Below are 22,009 nucleotides of genomic sequence, written 5' to 3' on the forward strand. Positions count from 1 at the left end.
CTACTTTACCCTTATCCCCTCTCGAATAATAATAGTAATGATAAAAACTAATCTATGCATATTATTACGTGCCGAAGTGGAGCCATAATCATAATTTCGCAGCAAATAAGAAAATTTCTTTATTTGTTTCAATCATTAATCGTGTCATACTTCATCCATAAATTTCTTTAACTTACATTTTTTTTCTTTCTACATAGAACTTCCAGTGCACACACTAGCAAAAATACTCTAAACATGTCAACTCGAAGTATATAATAAGTATGAATAAACTGAAAGTCCTCACCTCTTTGGACTCGTATAGTTGCAGTAATTGCACATATGTGCTTGAGTCACGGTCTGTGACTTCTTTGGCATAATTTTTATAATTTTTGTTTTATCGTCCTCGTCTCCGGACTCCTGTCAAGAAACAACAAATGCGTAAACAAACATAAAAAGCAAAATATTTTGTGATAAATTTCTAGGATTACATTGTATTAAAACTTTTAATTTAGCGTCCCACGTTTTTGCCTTTTAGGCTAAAAGAAAAAATGATTTTAAAAAAAAACGGTGAAATGAGAATGTGAAAGGAATTGCGTGAACTTCAAGAAAACTCAAGGACATGATGCTGTCCACCACAAATTCCTTTGGCCTGAGATGGAACCACGGACCCCTCACACCAAAAGTGAGCGCTCTATCACGGAACCACAGTGCCTCCCTTACCGTATTTTTAGTTAACTTCATTTCCACATCATTACAGTAAGATCCCTGTACACAGAAAAAAATGAATCCTCTGTTAAATATAGATTTCCCTGATTTCTGAGACTTTTTTGACCATTTCCATGAATTCCCTGATTGATTTTAATGTGTCAAATATAGAAGATTTCTGATTTTTAACATATATTGAAGCATTTCTACGAATTCCCTAACTAATTTTGATCTGTTAAATATAGAAGATTTTCCTGACTAATTTTAATGTGTTAAGTATAGAAGATTTCCCTGCCTTTTGGCATATTTTGAAACATTTTCATGAACTCTCCGACTAATTTTAATCTGTTGAATATAGGTTTCCGTAACTTCTGACATATTTTGAAGCATTTCTATCAATCCCTGCCTAATTTTAATATGCTAAATATGGATTTTTTCCCCAGACTTTCGGTATATTTTTTAAGCATTTCCATGAATTCCTTGACTAATTTTAATCTTTAAATATAGAAGATTTCCTTGAATTTCGGCATATTTCAAGCATTTCCATGTCTTTCCTTTACATTTCTTCATATTCAAGGCCAACAAACTTGCCTTACCAACCGTAAAATTGACAAAACGACATTAAGGCTCATGTGTGAACTATCAATGACACTTATGTTGCCTCCATCACAAAAAGTTAGTATCCTGACATTGTCACTAGGGAGTACAAGATAAAGGCTGACTTGTGCTTTCCTAGAATAACGTTATCTTTAAATCTTGGACTTTCAAAAACAAAAAGTTTGTTTTGTTTATGTGGAAACTACAAATGCATTACAAATCTGATATACATATAAGTGAATGTTTATTTACTTGTCGGTTTGTATGTTTGTACTATATACAAACCCATGACATTGGCTCTGTATACTTTTTGATAATTTCAGGGCTATTTAGAAATTTTGGATCAAAAGATCCAATATATTTCAGGCAAAAATTTTCTTGTAGGCCTTATATCTGGAGAACTACATATAGCGTAGCCAAACCAAAAGTACACTTAACTGAGTATGATGTGCTTATTCTGTAAAAAAAAAAAAAACTCGATTTAGGAGCAGTTGAAAAATTTTGTGGCCCCTGACCCAAAATCTAATTATTGGCGAAGATCGCGATCTTTCGATCCATTTTTGAGATTATTCGTAAAATTCTTTGTTTAATATACAGGGTGGCCCAAAAGTAGGTATACAGTCCCGTACTGATCTGTTCACTGTATTTCGTATCATTTATTGTTATCAAATAGATAGACTTAGCTTCTTTATTATTTGTTCCTATTTGCGTATACCTTAAGCCCAGAACAGCCGAAGCAAATAAACCTATAAGCTAGAATGTTATACTTGATCAATGCAGGGGTGTATATCTACTTTTGGGCCACCCTATATCAGCTTTCTAGATATAAAAAAGAAAGTATATAACAATAAACAGTGAGCTATGTTGCGTGTCAGGCAACCCAAACGGAATATTGTGTTTCAGGTTCAGCCCGTTCAAAGAATAGGCTTTTCTGCCAGTAAAGTATAACCAATAATTGCCTTTCTTTCATACTTTGAAAGGGAGTCCCTACTGATTAAGCTTCAACATTTATTGACATTGATACATGTTATTAACTTACCAATGCAACTCCTTCTTCGCCTTCATCGAAGTCATATACGGTTAAGTCCTGGTCATCGCCTTTATCATCCTTATCTTCCGGCTGTACTATTAAAACGTAACTAACTTCCCCCGAACTCGTATCGGAGGGGACGATTGTCACCGTCTGGTAGGCGTCACCAGTATTAAGGATGACTTGATTGTTTGTTTCTGGACCAGCTCCGCCGGACTATATAGGAAAGAAAAATTAGCAAGAACATCAATATATACCTTAAGATAGAGTATTTCTGAAGAATTATTGCTACAGATATAAAGACAATAAAAAAAAGAAAAAAAAAAGTCGCCAATATATTCCTTTTGCTGTATTCAAGTCTCTCTTTCCCGGATTCCGTTCTCGGTAAAGCGTATTGAAATTTGCATGCATTACGGTAGTTCGGATTCCACCTTTAACTGTAAGTTTATGTCTATAGCCCTTTTGAGATTCTGGATTTTTTAAGGTAAATTTTCGTTTTTCTGTCAAGCAGCTACTGCGTCATCATTATTTATCCTAGAATTTTGGTTCGTGTCACATTTTCTTCAGAATAAAACAACCTTTCAAACGGTACCATATACCTGAAGAGGGGAATCCAAGGAAAATTTGGATTTTTTTCTTTTTTAAAAGTTTAGGCTTCTCTGGACCGGCCCTTTGTTAATGTACAGATCTCAAAATCACTTGAAAATTACTAAGTGGTGTACACAATGCGGATGAACATATCAATTGGTCGCATATTTGCCTGATTGAGAGACCGGTTCTTCATCCCTGGTCTTCCAGTAGAGGTTGAAACCTGGGGAATCACCACATTCTGGCTACTCCCCTGATTAACCTTGATCCAAGGTGCAAGCTGGGTGGGGCGTGTGGTTGAAGGACGTCATGATCCCCCACCAACTTGACGAGCTCCTTCTCTACACACATGTGCCTGCTTCGCAATGCATGTTTATTTTTATAAAATGATCGAAAATGACCGATATTAGTGTTGAATAAATAGTTTTCGGGGTTGCTGAGATGAACAGTGACACTTCCGATGCCATTTAAATCCAAATTCAGCCCTTCATGTCCAAAAGGAAACGTATTCTCCCGTACGAAGAGCGGAGATTCAGTTAGTATACATATACATATTAATTTTTCTGTTTTGGATTATGTAATCCTATTTTAATCGAGGTAAATTTAAAAGAAAGTACGTAATTTTCTTTTTTTTCCCCTTTTTTTCTTATCGTAACTTTTATTTACTTTTGCTTTGTTTGAATTTATGATTTTTTTCTCCATTTATGAAATCGTCTTTATAATTTTCTGTATGCAAGCGTATTGTAGTAAGGGCTTAAGCCCTATAATAAGTGCAAATAAAGAAATACATTTTCTTCGAAAATTGTATATTAATTTCAAAAACTGTAAATTTTGGGGAAGAGAAATGAACATTTAGGGGAAAGAATAGTAAAACTGAAAGGGGAAACGGCAAATTTGGGGCATTGCACCCAAACCCTTGTGGGAGGAGGGTGTTATCGGGACAGCTATCTACATGTTATGTGAGTCGCTTTCAATGCCAACAAAATAGAGTGATCATGACATGTACTTAAAATGTTGCGCTCTTAGTGGGACATTCTTTTTACAACGAACAGCAACTAATATTATGGAATCTATTCTTATTTCCTAAGTATTACTAGTACTTACGTCATCTGATGGCTCCAGCGTTGTAATGGTTGTGTCATCCCCTTGTTCATCTTGAGGTTGCATGGCTACGTAAGCAGTCTCTTGACTACCTTCACCGGATTGGTCCCCGATACCTGGATTTAAAAAAACAATAAAATAAAGCATTAGAGACAAAAACAAGAAGTGAAATGAGATAGTAGTTTAACATTCTATGGCTTAGTCCTGTACAGTAGATTAGAGAAGAACAATCAATTAAAGTGCAAGATTATGAAAGCATTGCATCCATCGAAAAAGAATATTGATGGTAAATGATTTACCACTGAATATCTCGGTTAAATGCTTTCATTATACTGACTAGTTGAACCTGTGCTCTACTCAGCGCATCGTTCTGTTACGACCATAAATCTCCTTCCCACTGTGACCATAAATTTCCTTACCCTCACCGCTAACACTCTCGCCTTCAGTGCGAGCGGTCCCGAATTTGATTCCCGATGCGGGCACTCGGTCGAAAAAGCTTTTTCAGGCCAGCCATTCTGAATGAGGTTTTCCTGCGTTTCCCTCATTCACAACAGGCAAATGCCGGGGTGGTACCTAACTTATAAGTCACAGGTCGCTTCCTTCCTTCCCTTTCCCCGGATAGTGTGCTCGCCGAGGGACGTCATCCCTCAAAAACGTGACGGACTAAATGGCCATAGATGCTGACAGCCCAGAAATCTAATTTATTCCTAATCCTTAACCACACAAGTAAAGGATAGGAGACTCACAAAGATTGGTATGTATTGTAATGTAACTTTCAACACATCGATGTATATTGAAAACTTTTAAAATTAAAAACAAAAAGGAAAGGCTGAGGTTCCATAAACAAATTCACTTTTAAGGAAGTGAAATCTAAAAATAAAAATAAAAATGACAAAATACAAAAACAAAATAAAAAACATACAAGTAAAAAGCCAAAACCAGGGGTATTTAAACTAAACAGATAGTAAACAAAGGGAGTTATTTGGTGGGTCCTTACGAAAGTGATCTCTAAACACAGTCATTACTTGTGCCATTATTGTGTGGTAGTTCGTGGTAGTGCTTGTGTGTGGCAGTACGTCCAGCTACACAAATGCCACTAACTGTTCCTGAACTACAACTCAAATCAGCCATAGCTTCACAACTGAAACGCTCCACGTGACCTTGAAAACAGGGATACCACACATTGTCCGTTAGAACAGTGTTACCAATACTACAACTAAAATAACACTGGCATTGTTCTCTTCTGATATTCAAACCTAATGGACAGAGAGAGTAACAAATTATGTTTTAAAACGGGTAGGAGAGAAGAGGACACTTTCTGGCAACATTCTTCGTTGGGCGGCCAATTGGACTGGGAACATCTTGCGAAGAAATTGTCTTCTTCATACCGCTATAGAAAGAAAGATGGAAGGAAAGCGAAGAGTAGGAAGAAGAATACAGCTGATCGATGATTTGCAAAATGGAAGACAATATTGTGAGTTATAAAAGGAAGCTGAAAATCGAGAAACGTGGAAGAAACATTTCCAGCCCCAAACCAACCTTAAAAGACTCATTAATCCCAGGACCCACCAAAAGGCAGAATACTGGATAATAATAATAATAATAATAATAATAATAATAATAATAATAATAACGATACAGGGACTTCTCGGACATACTGTACAATACAAAAACATAGAATGGATGTAAGTATAAATCCGGTTTCCATGTTACGAAATGGTACAGATTCTCTGCCGAGTGACCAGTGTCAGTAGATCCGATTGCAGAGCTCATGTAGCCGTGTATTTTTATTTTTAATACATACATGAATTCTTGAAAGACGTATTAATATTGTCTTGCACTGAAGAGCAAAATAATTCAAAATCTCACTTGTCAATCCTTAGTGCGGACAATAAACAGTACAAGTTCGTTTCTCCAACCGAAATGCAGTTCGTATATAAAGAATTCCCCCTTCTACGTATGATGTCTCGTACCGTACGTGCCCCGATCGTAAGGAAAGGTGACTTGTGGAAAACACCTCGCGATAACTAAATGGCCAACCAGAACTCTTTATTTCAAAAATTGAGAGTCGCTTGTCAACTCCACGTTGAGTCTTTGTTGCTACAGTTCCAAATGCTGTCCTTTAAGTTAGTGATCAATTCCATGTTCCCAAGACTAGTTTCTGCTTGTTCTTACATTGCCTGACATCTGTTTTATGTTAGCCATAGACTGGGAAGAATGAGCAGACACAGTGGGTGTTGAGACGTTGCAACCCCGCAAATGCGGTCAAAAGAGGGATGGAGGGATCCTGTTGTAAAAATTAGCATGGAAACTTGAAAGAAATTTGTTGAACTCCACTCCTGTTGAATGAACGCACTATACTATACATCACTGTATTACTAGGGATAGAAACAAAGCTGTAGTTCATAGTTTGCCATCAATTATTCAAAACCAAGCACCTAAAACTCTTATAACACTTAAGAAGCTTCATCCGGGCGAAATTAAAATACCGCTAATTTTACAGTAATTATGTGATATCTTCAAATAGATAAAAGATAATCGAAATGTGGAACAAGAGCGCCCTAGACAATATCATTTTACAAGAGATATTGTTATCACGACCCACGTATCTACTTTCGATTTCTGGCCATTTTGAAAATCGGCATTTATTTTCGCGTTTCTAAACGGCTGGAAACGGAAAGCCACTAGGTGACTTGTGATAACGGTACCTCACACAAAATAATATTGTCTTGGGCGCTCTTGTTTCGCATTTCAATTATCTTTTATCTATTTGAAGATGTTACATAATTACTGTATAATTAGCGTTATTTTAATTTCGCCGGGATGAGGCCTCTTAAGTTAATTGAAATTGCTTTCAGAGTCTTTCGAATAATGATTTTGAGGCATTCCCTTAGCTACATTCCACACAAACCATTACCATTTATTTTCTATATTGAACTTACCTGACACAATCGTCATAACTTGATGTTGTTGATCTCCACTTCCTGGCTGGTAATAATAATGGCCTGAAGGATCAACGAAATAGGTTCCTTCTGATGCAGTAACAGGGGTTGCTCCATCTAGAAAAAAAAAGTAAAATGATAAAACAGCTTCACCTGCTTTGTAAAATTTGCAGTTTTCCACAGAATATGCATTACTTATTATTTTGAATAACTATTCATACACGGAGCTGGAAAGGGGACAAATGTCTCCTTAATGTTCATAAAAAAATCTTTTTGAGTTTTACGTCCCACGGTTATGCCGGTTAGGCTAAAGGAGACGGTGATTATGAGAAATGGATGAAATGGTGGAATGAAGAAAGTGGGAGGAAACGGGAGAACCCCGAGAAAACCCACGCACACGGTGTTTGTCCACCACAAAGTTCACTTGGCGGGGGCTGGGATCGAACCCGGAACCCCAAGCACCAGAGGTGAACGCTCTACCACTGAGCCACCGCGGCCCCTTAATGTTCATAATCGTTCAAATATCATAAATTAAGATTTAAATAACTTTTTTTTTTTTTAATTTAGTGGCGGGAAAATTTTTTAGCAGACGCCCGTGTAATACTGCCGTGTATACACTAAACCAAACTGGAAAACATCTGAAAATGGTAAAGCACCGTTTCAATTTGGATACTGTCATGAGTTCAATAATATCGAACACTTGCGAATTTTTAGGACAGAATGCTATGTGCACGTACCCAAACAACTACGAAAGAAGTTCGACAATAAGATGTACCAGGACATTTAGTGGGTTACGTAAACGACAAAGACGATTACCGGGTGTGGATACCTTCGAAAGGAATAGTTTAAGTGTAGTCGAGATGTGATATTCAGTCCAGAACGCACGTGTAATCTATCGCAAGAAGTGGCAAAAGTTAAAAAATGTAACGCTGAGATTGAACTGTGCAGCGTCAAATTAAAATTTCCAGTGCCTCAACGCCAGGTTGAAAAATAGTACCTACTGACGAGGAAGCTGAAAGAAGAGAGAAAACCGAAACACTGCTTCATAGCAGTGAACGCAATAAAAAAGCTCCAGTGTGACTAAGCAGCGGAGAATATGTGTATGTACCAAACATAGAAGGCTGTTTTCAAATATCTGCTAGTCATAATGATCTTGGTGTCATCTTTGATTCAAAACTCAGATTCTCTGACCACATCTCCTCAATACTTAAGAATTCAATGCGCATGTTAGGAATTCTTTATCGATTCACTGAACTACGCACTGTTTCGTCATTAGCAACTTTTTATAAAACCATAATAGCGCCCAAGATCGAATACTGCTCTGCCATATGGGCCATGGCAGCACCTACACATCTCTCCAGACTTGATTCTATTCTCAATTTCTTTATTGCTATAGTCCTTTTTCGTGTTCCTGCACTTCGAATGTTATCTAAGAAGGAACTTTTGCGACATTTTAATATCCAGATTCCGGAAGTACGCAGAATTATCTCTGATCTGAAATATCTTCATAAAATAGTTAATGGAAACTTAAGATCGGAAATATTACTACAGGAACTATCCTTACGTGTCCCTTCCCGCATAACCCAGAATACCCACTTATTCCATCTTGCCCGTCCTAGGTTGGCAATCATACAGAGGTCTCTTTTTTACAGAATGCCAAACTGCAAGTAACAACTGATGTGGACACTTTTTCGAGCTACCCGGTGTTTGAAAGAGTAACTAAACGAGTTTTGACGGAATAATATTACTTTTACACTCTTCTTTGACACTGTTTTATGTTGTTGTTGTTATTGTTTCTTGTTTTTTTTTTTCTTTTGTTATTTCCCTGTGTAAAATGGCAAAGTTACGATGTATCTGGGAATTTGTTCAATAAATAAATAAATAAATAGCCGCAACTTACGCTGAAGCAATGAAGTCTGAACAAAGTGAAAAGTGGCCTGCTGCGATGAACGAAGAACTCGAGTCACAAAGGGAAAACAGAGCAAGAGAACTTGTAAAGCGACCTGTCGGTGTAAAAGTAATTCAAAATCGTTGGGCATTCCTTGCTAAAACTGCATGTCATGGAAACGAACATTATAAACCAAGTCTAGTTGCAGAGGGATGCGTACAAAAGGCTGGTATCGACTATAATGAAACTTTTAGTCCGGTAACAAGGTACAAAACAGTGCGAGTCTTGCTTGCTGCAGCAGCTCAGAAACAGCTGAAAATGCAACAGTTTCATGTCAAAACTTCATTTTCGTACGGTGAACTTTCGGAGGAAGTGTACATGGAACAACTCAAAGGCTTCAAAGATGGAAGTAACAGAATGTATCGCTTAAAGCGGAGCTTATATGGATTGAAGCAGGGTCCTCGTTGTTGGAACAATCGACTTGTAAGCTTTATGAAGAAATCCGGATTCAAGAACAGCCAAACCGATTTCTTTTATTTTATTTCTTTTAAGAAAAAAAAAAGAACAACGATTTTCTGTACGTAGCAGTGTATGTCGACGAAATTGAATAATTTCTTTGACAGTTTAAAGAAGAATTCAAGATTACAACAAGTGCTTTAGATACCTTTCTGGGAATGCAAATCAGAAGATGCAAAGACGGATATATTTTCGTCAGTCAATCAAAATATATGACACAAATGTTACAGAGATTTAATATGATGAAGCAAATCTTGTGGTAACTCCCTGTGTACGTAGTGAAGATGGTCCTAGTGCTCAGTTACGTAGTGAAATGCCGTATAAAGAAGCCGCACGGTGTCTTATGTATTTGTCTGCTGCTACGCGTCCTGACATAGCATTTGCAGTGAGTAAAGCCGCTCATGCAATGGAAAACCCAACCGAAGCCGATTCGAACAATGTAAAACTAATCTTTCAGATACTTATGTGGAACTATTAACTATGAATATCCTACAGAAAAAGCCACGGTCTATTGAGTGTAAAGTGATTACTGATTTTGCCGGTGTTTCAGAACTCGACGTTCCACAACACGTGTCGTGTCTTTGTACGCTAATTGGAGCAATTTCATGGTCAAGTTACTTACAGCGATCAGTAGCACTTTCCACAACTGAAGCGGAAATTGTAGCTGCTAGTGAGGGGAGCAAAAGAATTAATATGGTTGAAACGTCTGTTGGAAGAAGATTCGGTTCTGTATGTGAATAATTCAAGTGCTATAAAGTTGGCGAAAAATCCTGAGTTCCATAAAAGAACAAAGCATGTGCAAGTCCGTCATTACTTTGTGCGGGAACGTTATCTTGAAGGGAACTTTGGAGTAGGACACATCAATGGGAAAGAACAGGCTGCCGATCTCTTGACTAAAGTTCTGGAAAAACCTCGATTTGAGAGCCTGAGAAACCAACTTCGTGTCAGTGTTGAAACACATCGAGCTTAGAAGAAAGTGTTGTGGATAAACTCAGTGTGTAGTAATCAACACTGAAAACAAAGGAAAAAACAATCGAAAAATTTCTCGAAATTGGCGACGGTACAAATTCTAATTTGGCGCGTCAAATTGGTACATATTGGATAAAAATTTTTTGTACCGTTTTGATCCGAATTTGTAAAAGAATTGTGTTGCGCGAGCCAAGTTTTGACGTCAGGTAGACCAAAGCATTGAAAATTCAGATTTCTCGAAATTTGGTGGGGGTACAAATTCTCATTCTGCTGGTACAAATTGGTACATATTGGGTACAGTTTTGATTCGAATTTGAAAGAATAATAAGTTGTGCGGGCCTGCTTGATCCACCATAAAAAATTCAAATCTCTCAAAATTGGTGGGGGTACACATTCTAATTTTGGTGGTACAAATTAGCACATATTGAGTACAAATTTTGGTACCGTTTTGATTCGAATTGGAAAGAAAAATAAATTGTGCGGGCCAGCTTGAAGGACATCAACAGTGATTAGAAATAGTTTTTATGCTATCAGTATTGCACTGTACGGACAGTAAGAAAAGCGCAAGATGTATAAGCACTTACATTGATAAGAGTAACTCATACAATATATTTCATTGTAGATGATATCCAGTAGTCCCGGATTTGGCCACTACGCGAAGGAATTTTCAGGCAGCAGCAAACGACAGGAAGCAGGAATGTTGTGTACTGAAAGTTCATGAAAATCACCCAGCAGCCATTGTACAAAGGCACTTCTGCAATCAGTTCAGAAAGGGTCAAATCATCTGATAGTTCCATGAAGGGATGGCATGTCCAGGTCTTAGAATTCTCAAGAAAATTTTCCTTACCTGGTTAACTCGCTCTTATGTCACAGAAGTATAACCACTACTTCTCCCTTTACATAGACACCCGGTGTGCTGCAACTGCATTGTTGAAATGCTTTTGTACAATGGTTATTGAGTGATTTTCATGAAATTTCAGTACACAAAATGCCTTCTTCCTGTGGATTTGAAAATTCTTTCTTTTTACTCCGAAATCCGGAAGCACGGAAGCTCGAATCAAGTACGGAAGTACGAATCAAGCTCGGGCTCGCTTTCCTCAATGGAGTTCGCGCTCTTCTAGGCCTGACCTGGACTCTAGCTCGCTATTCAGGTATAGTGTTCAGAGTCGTAGCTAGAGATTTCGGCACCTGGGGCGAAGTAGAATTCGGTGCTTCCTATGCTTATCTTTCTTTTTGTCCATATGAGAGAAGCAGCTTTTGTTGTTATGCTACACTGAATTTTTATCAAGCTGCTTGGACAGACCATTGCAACAGCCAAAAGTGATCATTATGTATTCTTTCACAAATAAGAGCTGTTTCAAGACGCTTATTTCGGATGTTTTGTTCAATTTGACAAAACTACTTTTGGTTAGTATACAGATCCACTTGGAGAACAGTTAGGGAAATTTACAAAATGAAATCTTTAAATTTTACGCCCCATGGTTATGCTGGCGAAACTAAAGGAGATGGTGATGATGAAAAATGAATGAAAATGGTGGAGTGACGAAAGTGGAAGGAGACGGGAAATCCCCGAGAAAACCCACGCACATGAAATGAAATGAATTTTTTTAGTTTTACGTCCCACGGTTATGCCGGTTAGGCTAAAGGAGACGATGATTATGAGAAATGAATGAAATGGTGGAATAAAGAAAGTGGGAGGAAATGGGAGAACCCCGAGAAAACCCACGCACACGGTGTTTGTCCACCACAAAGCTCACTTCGCGGGACCGAAATGGGTCAATTGGAAGCATCTGATATATCAACGGAAGATTACTGGTAGGATAAGTTCCGATCTCTTAAGCCTCTACTTTACAACTGCTTCAAATACAAAAATGTTATTATTCCCCTGTTTACCTCGCGCAAACAGCAGCTTGCGTCTCTTCTCCAAGTTGCGAGAAAAGCGGGATTAACTAACTAAATTTATACCCATGAAAACAGCGAACACTAATAAAAGTCGTAGTGAACTAACTTGGACTAAATTAGTTCTTCTGTACTCTACAGTATTTTAAAATTGTCCATATGTAACTCTGTACAACGGTTTCACTTGTTCAACTGTTTATCTTTTTTGTCCTTCTGAAATGACTCAAGACAATTATATTAACAAGTATGTAAAGATCACTACAACATATTTTTATCAGGAGTCCTTCGTGAGTGAGTTGGCAGACGTATCGCATTTGTGGCCAATTAGTCCCGGTTTCGAGTTCAAATAAAGGACAATTTCCCTCGGATGTAAGCCGTGAAGCGGTTTGGATTCCGCTTTAAGCTTATGTGACCCCTTCCAGCATAACCCGGTTGTTGCATAATAACACCAAGGCGAAACAAATTTATTTCTGTCCATATGTGATATAAATACATAGAGCAAATTATTTAAACAAACAAAAAAAGGCTTAAACCAAAAAACAGTTTTTTTTTTTTTTCAATAAAAACCATGGTTTTTGCCAACCCTGATAAGTAAGAACTTGTTGTGACTGTTATTGAAATTTTTGGGTTCCGTTTTGGCTACGCGAGCAGAAAAATTTTACCAATTGTATTTCTTTGCAAACCGAGAACAATATTGATTTAATAAAGCGCCAATACTTTTACGGGGCGCCGTGTTGTTTACTCTTTTAAGACACTTTTTCTTTCTTCTTGTTCGTTCCATGCCCTCTTGCTATCAGCGCCCGGGGCGACGGACCCGTTCGCCCTCTGACCTCCGGAGCTACGGCTCTGATAGGGTTACAGCCCAGACGGTATCGTGAGTTTCGACATCTTTGCTGAAACATATATGTTTTTGCTACAACACAACAAATAAAGCACGAAAATAAACAATTAAAATATAAGCATGGAATTCATGTATTATAAATTTCAAAACTTCAGTGAAATATTATGTTGTGCTTAGCGCTCAAGAAACCTGATTTCTCCCTTCACGTCACAAAGCGCCCATCACAATATGCCAGGCTGGGATAGCGCACGGTCGGGTTTTAGCATCTACGGGTCTGTCCAATAAATACGGAAACTGATGCCATAAATATTTCATTTTACAAAATTAGTGTACATCAATCTTATTCCCTTCAAAATAGTCCCCATTTGTATCAATACACTTGTCTCTCCTCGCGTCCATTGTTGAAAATATCCCTGGAAGCCTTCAGAAGTCAAGCACCTCAGGTGCCTTGTCGTTTTACGTTTTATTGTCTTCACATCGTTCCAATGCCGTCCCCACATGACCATTTTACATTTCTGAAACAAAAAGAAATCTCACGGGACTAAGTCTGGTGAGTAAGGTGGATGATCTAGCGTTGTGATCGAATTATGGGTCAATGTTGTCTTCAACACACGAAGTCGATGGTTGTCCTGGCTTTGCCTTACTCCTTGTAGTCTTTACGGTTCTCACTGAGAAGAGTGATTCACCTGAAAAGAGCTGTTTTCTTCTGTGCGTTAGTTCCATAAACAGCTCTCAACTTTCATGACTTTCCTGACAGCTTTTTCCAAGTTTCACCAAAATTTTGATCTTGATTCGTTGTTTCATCTGTTCATTAATATCAGTCGTCGACACGAACAAAAACAGGACACCACAAAATCAATGCTACCTCTAATTGTACTCGCCTCGACGGTCAAAATCAATGCACGCCTCGACTGTCTGGTGGTTAATGTTGCTCTAGTGGGTCCTCTGCCAACAGAACAGCAAGTGCGCTTGGCCTAACTTCATTCAAGGTCACCCTACTAGCTCAGTTCGCGTTTTTTTTTTTATTATTATTATTATATTGGACAGACCACATACTGTGCTAGGAAATAACAGATGAGTTAAAGTAGTAAAAGCTAAAACGATAGGTGTTATTCTAAAATACAAGGCTGTCATGAAGAGACTCGTGTTATTTTCTAAATCATATTACATCACATTAATGATGTTTCATGCACATCAACGAGAAGAATTACCGAAGTATCTGCTTACCTGGCCCGGCTTGGCTTTGCTCACCCCCTTGGATTTCTTTATTGAATGTTTCCAAGTAGTTTTGTATATCGGTGATAGTCTCCCCATCCTGGTTCTCCATCTTGATGCTGGATGGGGAGAGAGGTCCTCTCGAACTACTCCTTCGGGTCAACACTGGAAACAAGACACAAGAGAATTAGGTTCAGAAACAAACGAATGATGTGTTTAATCGTACTAGTTAGTTAGTAAACTCTAACAATTTTTTTTCCACCAAATTTTTAAATCCACGCAGAGCCGTTTTAAAAGGTAATTAAGTCAATAGTTTATATGAGGAAACATCAGAAACTAAGGTTACACGGCCGAAATTTCTGGACTTTCATCTGTCATAAAGAAATGAAAAGTGTGCGATGATTTTAATACATGGGGTTGGCAACTGTGAAAAAGTTTCTGCCACCCGAAACCTACGGCGTTGGTTGTAGGTGCACACAACTGGCGACTCGTTCGGAAAACTTGGTCTCGCGAAGAAGTTCGCTCAGTTATTCGATTTCTGTGGGCGAAATGTGTAAGAGCGGCTGAATTTCACCGGCAGCTTGTAGATGTTTACGTAGAGACTGTAATGCCTCTTCAGCATGTCACAGAGTGGTGACGAAAATTTGCGGCTGGTAGAGAAAATATCACTGACGAGGAATGCAGCATCAACAGATCTGAACACAGCTCACGTGGAGGAGTTAATTCAGGACAACAGGAGGATCACGTTACGGCAACTGGCGGTAGAATTGGGAATGTCGTTCGGAACCGTTCGTCACCTTGTGTACGATATTCTGCAGTACCGAAGAGTTTGTTCAAGATTCCACGGAATGACAGGATTTTTACTAGGAGGAAATCTTCAAACACATCCCACGATTCGACAAGTGCCTTAACCGAAAATGAGACTATGTCGAAAAATAACTATATGTTGGCTGTATTGGTTGTATGAAATATGTGCACATTTCACTGCTGGCTTTGTAAGCTTAATTTCTATCACCCCTCGTATATGTAAGAAACTTAATAATATTCGTTAGAAAGTAAATCTTTATAAAGGTAGTAACTCTCTACTGTTAATAAAGTGGAACAACTACCCACGATTAGTCAACTCCTTACAATTGTTATTAGCCTCTTAACTTAACTATCTTAAGCATCATGAAAACAGACAAAAAAAGAAGGAAACATGGTGGCTCAGTGGTGAAGTGCTCACCTTTGGTGTGAGGGATATCTAGTTCGATTCTAGGCTACGTGAATTTGTGGAGGACAACATCGTGTGCGTGCGTTTTCTCGGGATTCTACGGTTCCTTCCACCAATTTTCATAATTGTTAACTTTCATTAATTACTTAGTCATTAATTAATTAATACCTGTTTCCTTTAGCCTAAAGGGCATAACTAAAAAAAAGATTAATTAAAGATTTCCTTTAATTTAGAAAAAGTGCGGCTGAATCCAAAAGTCTGTGGGCAGGAATAACATTTTTGATGTGTTAAAATTAAATTAAAACATTTAATATGCAGGCGAAAAAACATGAATTATAAATACTGTACTTCTAAGTGAATATTGGTAGGATCGATCTTTTATTCCTAATAATAATCGTTAAAAAAATGATATTTTAAATATAGATTTTTAATGAACTGGGGCTTCATCATTCAAGATCGGCAAAATGAAACACTGAAAATGGTAGGCAAAATAAAAATTAAAAATGGCAGTTTATATTGAAAAGAAGAATTCCATGTATGTCATTAACTTACCAAAAGCTCAGATTAAATATGTTAATCTACGAGGTACAGTGAAACGGTTCCCGAGCTCTTTATTCCCACAATATAAGTATACATCTACTTAATCGTTTTGAAAGTAGGCACTTTCGGAATACGCGCTTCCTCCGCCGCTTTTGCCATTGCTGGAAACACCGACAAAAGTCCGCGTTTGGTATCTTGCGAACTTCAGCCGTCGCGTTGGTTTTCATGTCTTCTACGATGGCAAAAACGGGCATCGGTGCTCTTTTCCTTAAGGGTCTTCATCCCGGCAAAATTAAAATACCGCTAATTTTACAGTAATTATGTGATATCTTCAAATAGATAAAAGATAATCGAAATGTGGAACAAGAGCGCCCTAGTCAATATCATTTTACATGAGATACCGTTATCACGACTCACTTATCTGCTTTCGATTTCGAGCCATTTTGAAAATCGGCATTTATTTTCGCGTTTCTAAACAGCTGAAAACGGAAAGCCGCTAGGTGACTTGTGATAACGGTACCTCACGCAAAATAATGTTGTCTAGGGCGCTCTTGTTCCATATTTCAATTATCTTTTATCTATTTGAAGATATCACATAATTACTGTAAAATTAGCGGTATTTTAATTTTGCCGGGATGAAGACTCTTAAGGGTCTTAACTACAGCGAAATTAAACTACCGCTAATTTTAGTTTTTCTCTAATATCTTCAAAACAAATAAAAGTATTCGAAAAGCAGAAACGTAGCGAACTAGACAATATGATTTTGCATGTGATACCTTTACCGCAATTCACCTATCTGCTTTTGGTATGCCGCTATTTACAGAACCCGCACAAAAAAAAAAAAAAAAAAAAAAAAAAAAAAAAAAAAAAAAAAAAACTAAATCTATCTAAAGTTGAAAATCGAAAGCAGATAGATGAGCTGTGATAACGGTGTCACACGCAAAATCGTATTGTCTAGTTCACTACGTTTCTGCTTTTCGAATATTTTTATTTGTTTTGAAGATATTACAGAAAAAACTCTAAAATTAGCGGTAGTTTAATTTCGCTGTCGTGAAGACCATTAAAGCACTGACACCATAAACTAATCTTAAGGCTATCAAAGTAAGTATCTGAAGCATATTCCCCCAGTTTACAAATGAACTTTAGGTTTATACATTGTTTGAACCGTGACATTACACCAACTGATCACCATTACTACTCCGTTTAGTACACTACTCGTAACCTGTTATTACCTGTCCACACTTGTCATATTCGTAATTGGGAAATCTACGGATTGTACTACATAAGATTCGTTGGGATTGCATCACAAACGCCAGAGCTACAACAACATTTCGGGAACCTTCTGACTGACCCTCGTACATTGAGGACTGTAGACCTAATTATTAATTAAGACTCGAAAAGCATCAATAACATCAAAACAAAGGATGAAACTTACAAATCATAGAAATATTAGTATCATAAACATAAAAGAAACAGTTCATCTTAGTAAAGCACTTATGCCATACAAAACTTAGTTCACTTCTGATTGCACGGTATTTCTTCAGGTTGTCTACACACAACTAACGATGTGACAGGATCATATGTGAAGCATGTCACAACCATGGAACTCATAGCAACATCAACTGTGCTTTCCATGTATTTCGATGGTCAACAATGTGTTCATCCAGTCCGGTGAGGGGCGTTAAATTCTATATACGAGGTGTGTTTATTCAAGTAAGTTACCGTTTTGAAATTTGGGCGCTGCAGTCCTGTGGTTGCCTTTTCGCGCTGCGTACCTATGTCTGTTGGCAAGCCACAGACGCTATTACGGAAACATTCAACCGTGTTTACGTTTGTTTGTGAGTAGTTAAAAAGTCGCCGATTGAGTTCCGTGAACTGTAAAATATGCTCTGTGATTCGTTTTCTCAGTGTCAAAGGCATGAAAGCGGCTGATATTCATCGCTAGGTTAGTGAAGCGTATGGGTAAAACATTATGAATGACGGAATGGTACGGAAATGGGATAGAGCTTTTAAATAATGGCCGCACGAATGTTCATGATGAGGTACGAAGTGGGCGATCTTCTGTCATCACTGAAGACTTGGTGCAGAAAGTTGAAGAACTGAAAGGGAACAGACACTTTACGATTTGGATAAATTTCCACTTCTTTTTGCGCTTTTTCTACTGATTTGGGGATGCTGAATCCAACGCAATTATTTTTAAATATCCGTCACGAGAAAAATGACAAGTTTGGGGTATTATTATACGACTGCCATAAGCGATGGTTCAAGGACCCCAAATTTGAGGTCATTTTCCTCATGATCCCATTAACAGACACTTTTCAAAAGTAATTCCATTGGATTTAGCATCCTCAAATTAGTATAAAAAAATTTAGAAATTTATTCAAACACTTTTTACTAGTGGCACAAGCGTTAGTTTTTTGTTTGGTTTTGAAGATTCGAAAACAATTCCAGATGTCTCCTCAAAGAAAATACAAATATGAGCGTACACACACGAAGACCACAATTCAGGCGGACCGTTTGACTTTATACAGCAGCTAAAAGAATCTTAGACTATCAGTCCAGAGCTTTAAATCCTGGAATGGCTGATACTCATATGAGTACAAAGGAAGGATGTGAACGTTGAAAGAAGAGCATGTAGGCAAGTACGAGGGATGATCGAAAAAGAAGTTTACAAAGCCTATTATGGCTTATGTGTGAACATAGCTGGAAGATCAACATACCTGATGACAGAGGGCACTCAACAACAGTCCTCGACGTAATCACACTGTTTGTTCAACAGCTCATCACAACGGCAGATAAAGTTTTCTATACCATTGGCATAGAAATCCGCGTCAAATTCTCGTAATCACCGTGAGGCAGCGGTTTTGACACTAATTGCACGCTAGATAATTTTTGCTTTAGAACAAGGAAAAGGTGAAAGTCACTGGGCTAGGTCAGGGCTGTAGAAGGGGTGCTGTAATCGTTCCAAGCGTAACGTCTGTGGTTGAAGTACTGGGTCTACTGCTGTGTTTAGGGTTATCATTAACAATATTGGCCCGTCTTTCTTTGAAAGCACGACACCATTTCCCTACATGTTACTTTGAAATGTAGACCTCCCCTTACACCTCTACAATCTGTCTATAAATGTCAGCAGGTGTAGTGTTTTTGGCCTTCAGGAACCTCACTTCTACTCTTTACCGATTTTCCAGACGAATCTTCATTTTTAATGCCCCTTCTTGGGTATACATGATTAGAATCCGAAGTTTTCAAAGCTGCACTAAGACAGGCATCTTATTAATCTACAAATAAATTTTCGTTATGTTAAAGTGAACATAAAATTATGCTTTGTAACTTTTTTTTTTTTTTTTTTTTTTTTTTCGATTAGCCCTCGTAAATAAGAACAAAAAATTCTTCGGAAGTATGAATTTAATAGCTTAGCACTCTACATTCCAGTCGATATATTTATTCGTGGAGATTGATACTGCAGTATTTTATACAAAAGTGATTTTACTCCTTCGACGTAAGTTTTTATCCCGAGATGGGATTTTTGAAATAAGATCTAAAGTTTTGTTTTATCGATGGCCACAAGGTGAAGATGTTAGTATGGCCTGAAAATTCTCGCGTTCTAACGTAATTCCTATCGAGAATCTCCAGAGCAATTTGTATGTAAACTTAAAAGTCAGACGATGGGAGTCCATGTTCAATGTGGTTTTGTGATGAGGAAATGATGTATCCTTGTTCCGATTAATCTGAGCGGTGCTGTATGTATAGGACCGTACTAGATTGTGTTCCAAATATGAATTTTCGATCGCATCTGAGGATATCACTCCTATCGTAAATACAAGTTGCGTAAAGGTGGCGTAAATGTAAGAAAAAAAATGGGAGACGGGCGTATTATCTGGTAATACCGAGCATTTGTCCATACTACAGATAGAAGTATTTTTCAATTTCACGTACCATTTTTATCTTTCCATAATTTGTATTTACGAAAAGGCTTTTGTATTTACGACTCTGCTTTGTTCAAATTTCATTTGCACAAACCAATTATGGAAGGCGAATAGTGTGTGTGACAAAACAGTTTTAAGACTGATAAGCCTTCGTAAAATCTTTGATTTAGCGTTTGACGTCCATCAATCATGAACTGTTACCTTAAAAAAAAAAAAAAAAAAAAAAAGTGGGGGAGGGGATAAATGAAAGTGTAATGAAGGTAATGGAGAAAAATGAAGGAAATTCGAGAAAATAAACAGACTAATTTTAGTAACTCTTCTCGGGCTACCAGCTAGGTAAAGGTATTGATGTCCGACGTTTCGAATGCAGACATTGCATTCATCTTTAGGGATTGTGATGAAGAGACCGGATATGTGGGCTTGTATATATGGTGACTACTTAAGGGCAGAGCTATGAATGGGGGCTTGTGATTGGCTGAGGGAAATGCTGGCTCCTGATTGGCTGTTGTTGTTTGTGCGAGGAATGTCTGTCTGTTGTTCTTGAAAAGGGCCGACCAGATAAAGGCTGAGTTGAAACACACTGTCTCTATCGAGACTTTCTTTCACGTGAGATAACTATGACCTCCTTTATCATTCTGTCCCAAAAATTGCTGCACGTCGCTACTATTTTAAAAGTCAGTTCTGTGTCCAAGCTCTAGACCATGCAATGTTCTCCAACGGACATCCTTCAAACAAACGCAATATTCTCCACCACTGAGACAGAACTTACGAAATCATTGTGAGAGAACTCACTTTGGAAGGGCCCGATGAATTTTACGGAATGACGTGAATACACTAGTGTTTAGGTGTAAGAAAAGAATTACATTAAAAATATATATATTAAAAATATCTATTTAGGAACTACCAGCTCAAACCTTATCGAGTTTTCCAGAACTACTTATTAGTATTGACTGAAAATAGAGTAATCAACCTCAAGGTGTGCAACTGACGCATACCCTAAATACAATGAAAAGTTTTACTCACTTAACACTTTCATTTACTAAGTTAAATAGAACTGTTTCGACGACTACTATCGTCTTTGCCAAGCGAAAACCCGAGCGAGCCTACAAGTGTGACGTCTTCCTGTTACACTCTAGATAGATAATCTTTGTATATGTATGTATATATGTATGTAAAAATGAAAGTGACTATGTTTGTGACGCACCGTTTAAACCACCCGACCGATCTAGATCAAATTCTCAACACAGATGAGATTTGGGCCTTGGATGGTTTTTGTCATTTAACTTCGACGATGCAACGTAGGTGAAGGAGAGGGGAGAGATATAGAAAAATACATAAAAATGAAACTGACTACATTTGTGACTTCGCACCGCTTGAACTACACGACCGATCTCAATCAAATTTTCAACATAGATGAGGCTCTGACCTGGGATGTTTTTTATAATTTCACTTCGACGATGCAACTTAGCGGAGGGCAATGATTGAAAATGACAAATATTAGTGTCCAATCCAGTTTTCGGGGTCGCTGAGATCAACAGCGGCAGTTCCGGTACTGTTAAATCCAAATTCAGCCCCGCAAATTGAGGGAGGAGGGATATATACACTAGCATATATTACACGCCTCGCTGGGTTGAAATGAATAATTGATCCCGAAAGCTATGGATTAGACACTGATATTGGTCATTTTCGATCATTATTATATTAGCTCCCCCTCCACCGTGCTGCGGCACACGGCATCAGAATTGTCACTGTTCATCTCAGCTACTCCTAAAACTATGGATTCGACACTAATATTAGCAATTTTGGATCATTTTTAAATTTTATCTCCCTCCCTTACGTGTGCCCTTGCCAACAATCAAGGCTGAACTTGGATTGAAATAGCATCAGTAGTGTCACTGTTTCTCTCATTGACCCCTAGAACTATGGATTCAACACTTATATAAGTCATTTTTGATATTTTTAAAATCTCTCTTCCCCTCCCCTACGTTGCATCGTCAAAGTGAATAGCCTAAAGTAATCCCTGTTCCTAAACTCATGTATGCTGAAAATTTGATTGAGAT

The 22,009-nt window shown here is 37.9% G+C and overlaps 1 protein-coding gene across 10 annotated transcripts in view; it reads right to left on the reverse strand.

The window, feature by feature from the left end:
* Positions 1-22,009, reverse strand: part of LOC145674424 (uncharacterized) — a 138,871-nt gene that overhangs the window by 53,134 nt on the left and 63,728 nt on the right. For all 10 annotated transcript variants that reach the window (XM_081744462.1, XM_081744465.1, XM_081744471.1 and 7 more), the window contains 5 exons: positions 14,283-14,435; positions 6,943-7,059; positions 4,004-4,116; positions 2,321-2,527; positions 284-396 (listed from right to left, as the gene is read on the reverse strand). In XM_081744462.1, coding sequence (XP_081600588.1) covers positions 284-396; positions 2,321-2,527; positions 4,004-4,116; positions 6,943-7,059; positions 14,283-14,435 — 703 coding nt within the window. The remainder of the gene's footprint in view (positions 1-283; positions 397-2,320; positions 2,528-4,003; positions 4,117-6,942; positions 7,060-14,282; positions 14,436-22,009) is intronic.

Source organism: Thermobia domestica, chromosome 17 (genome assembly GCF_964235325.1).
Source record: "Thermobia domestica chromosome 17, izTheDome1.hap1.1, whole genome shotgun sequence".
Lineage (NCBI taxonomy): Eukaryota > Metazoa > Arthropoda > Insecta > Zygentoma > Lepismatidae > Thermobia > Thermobia domestica.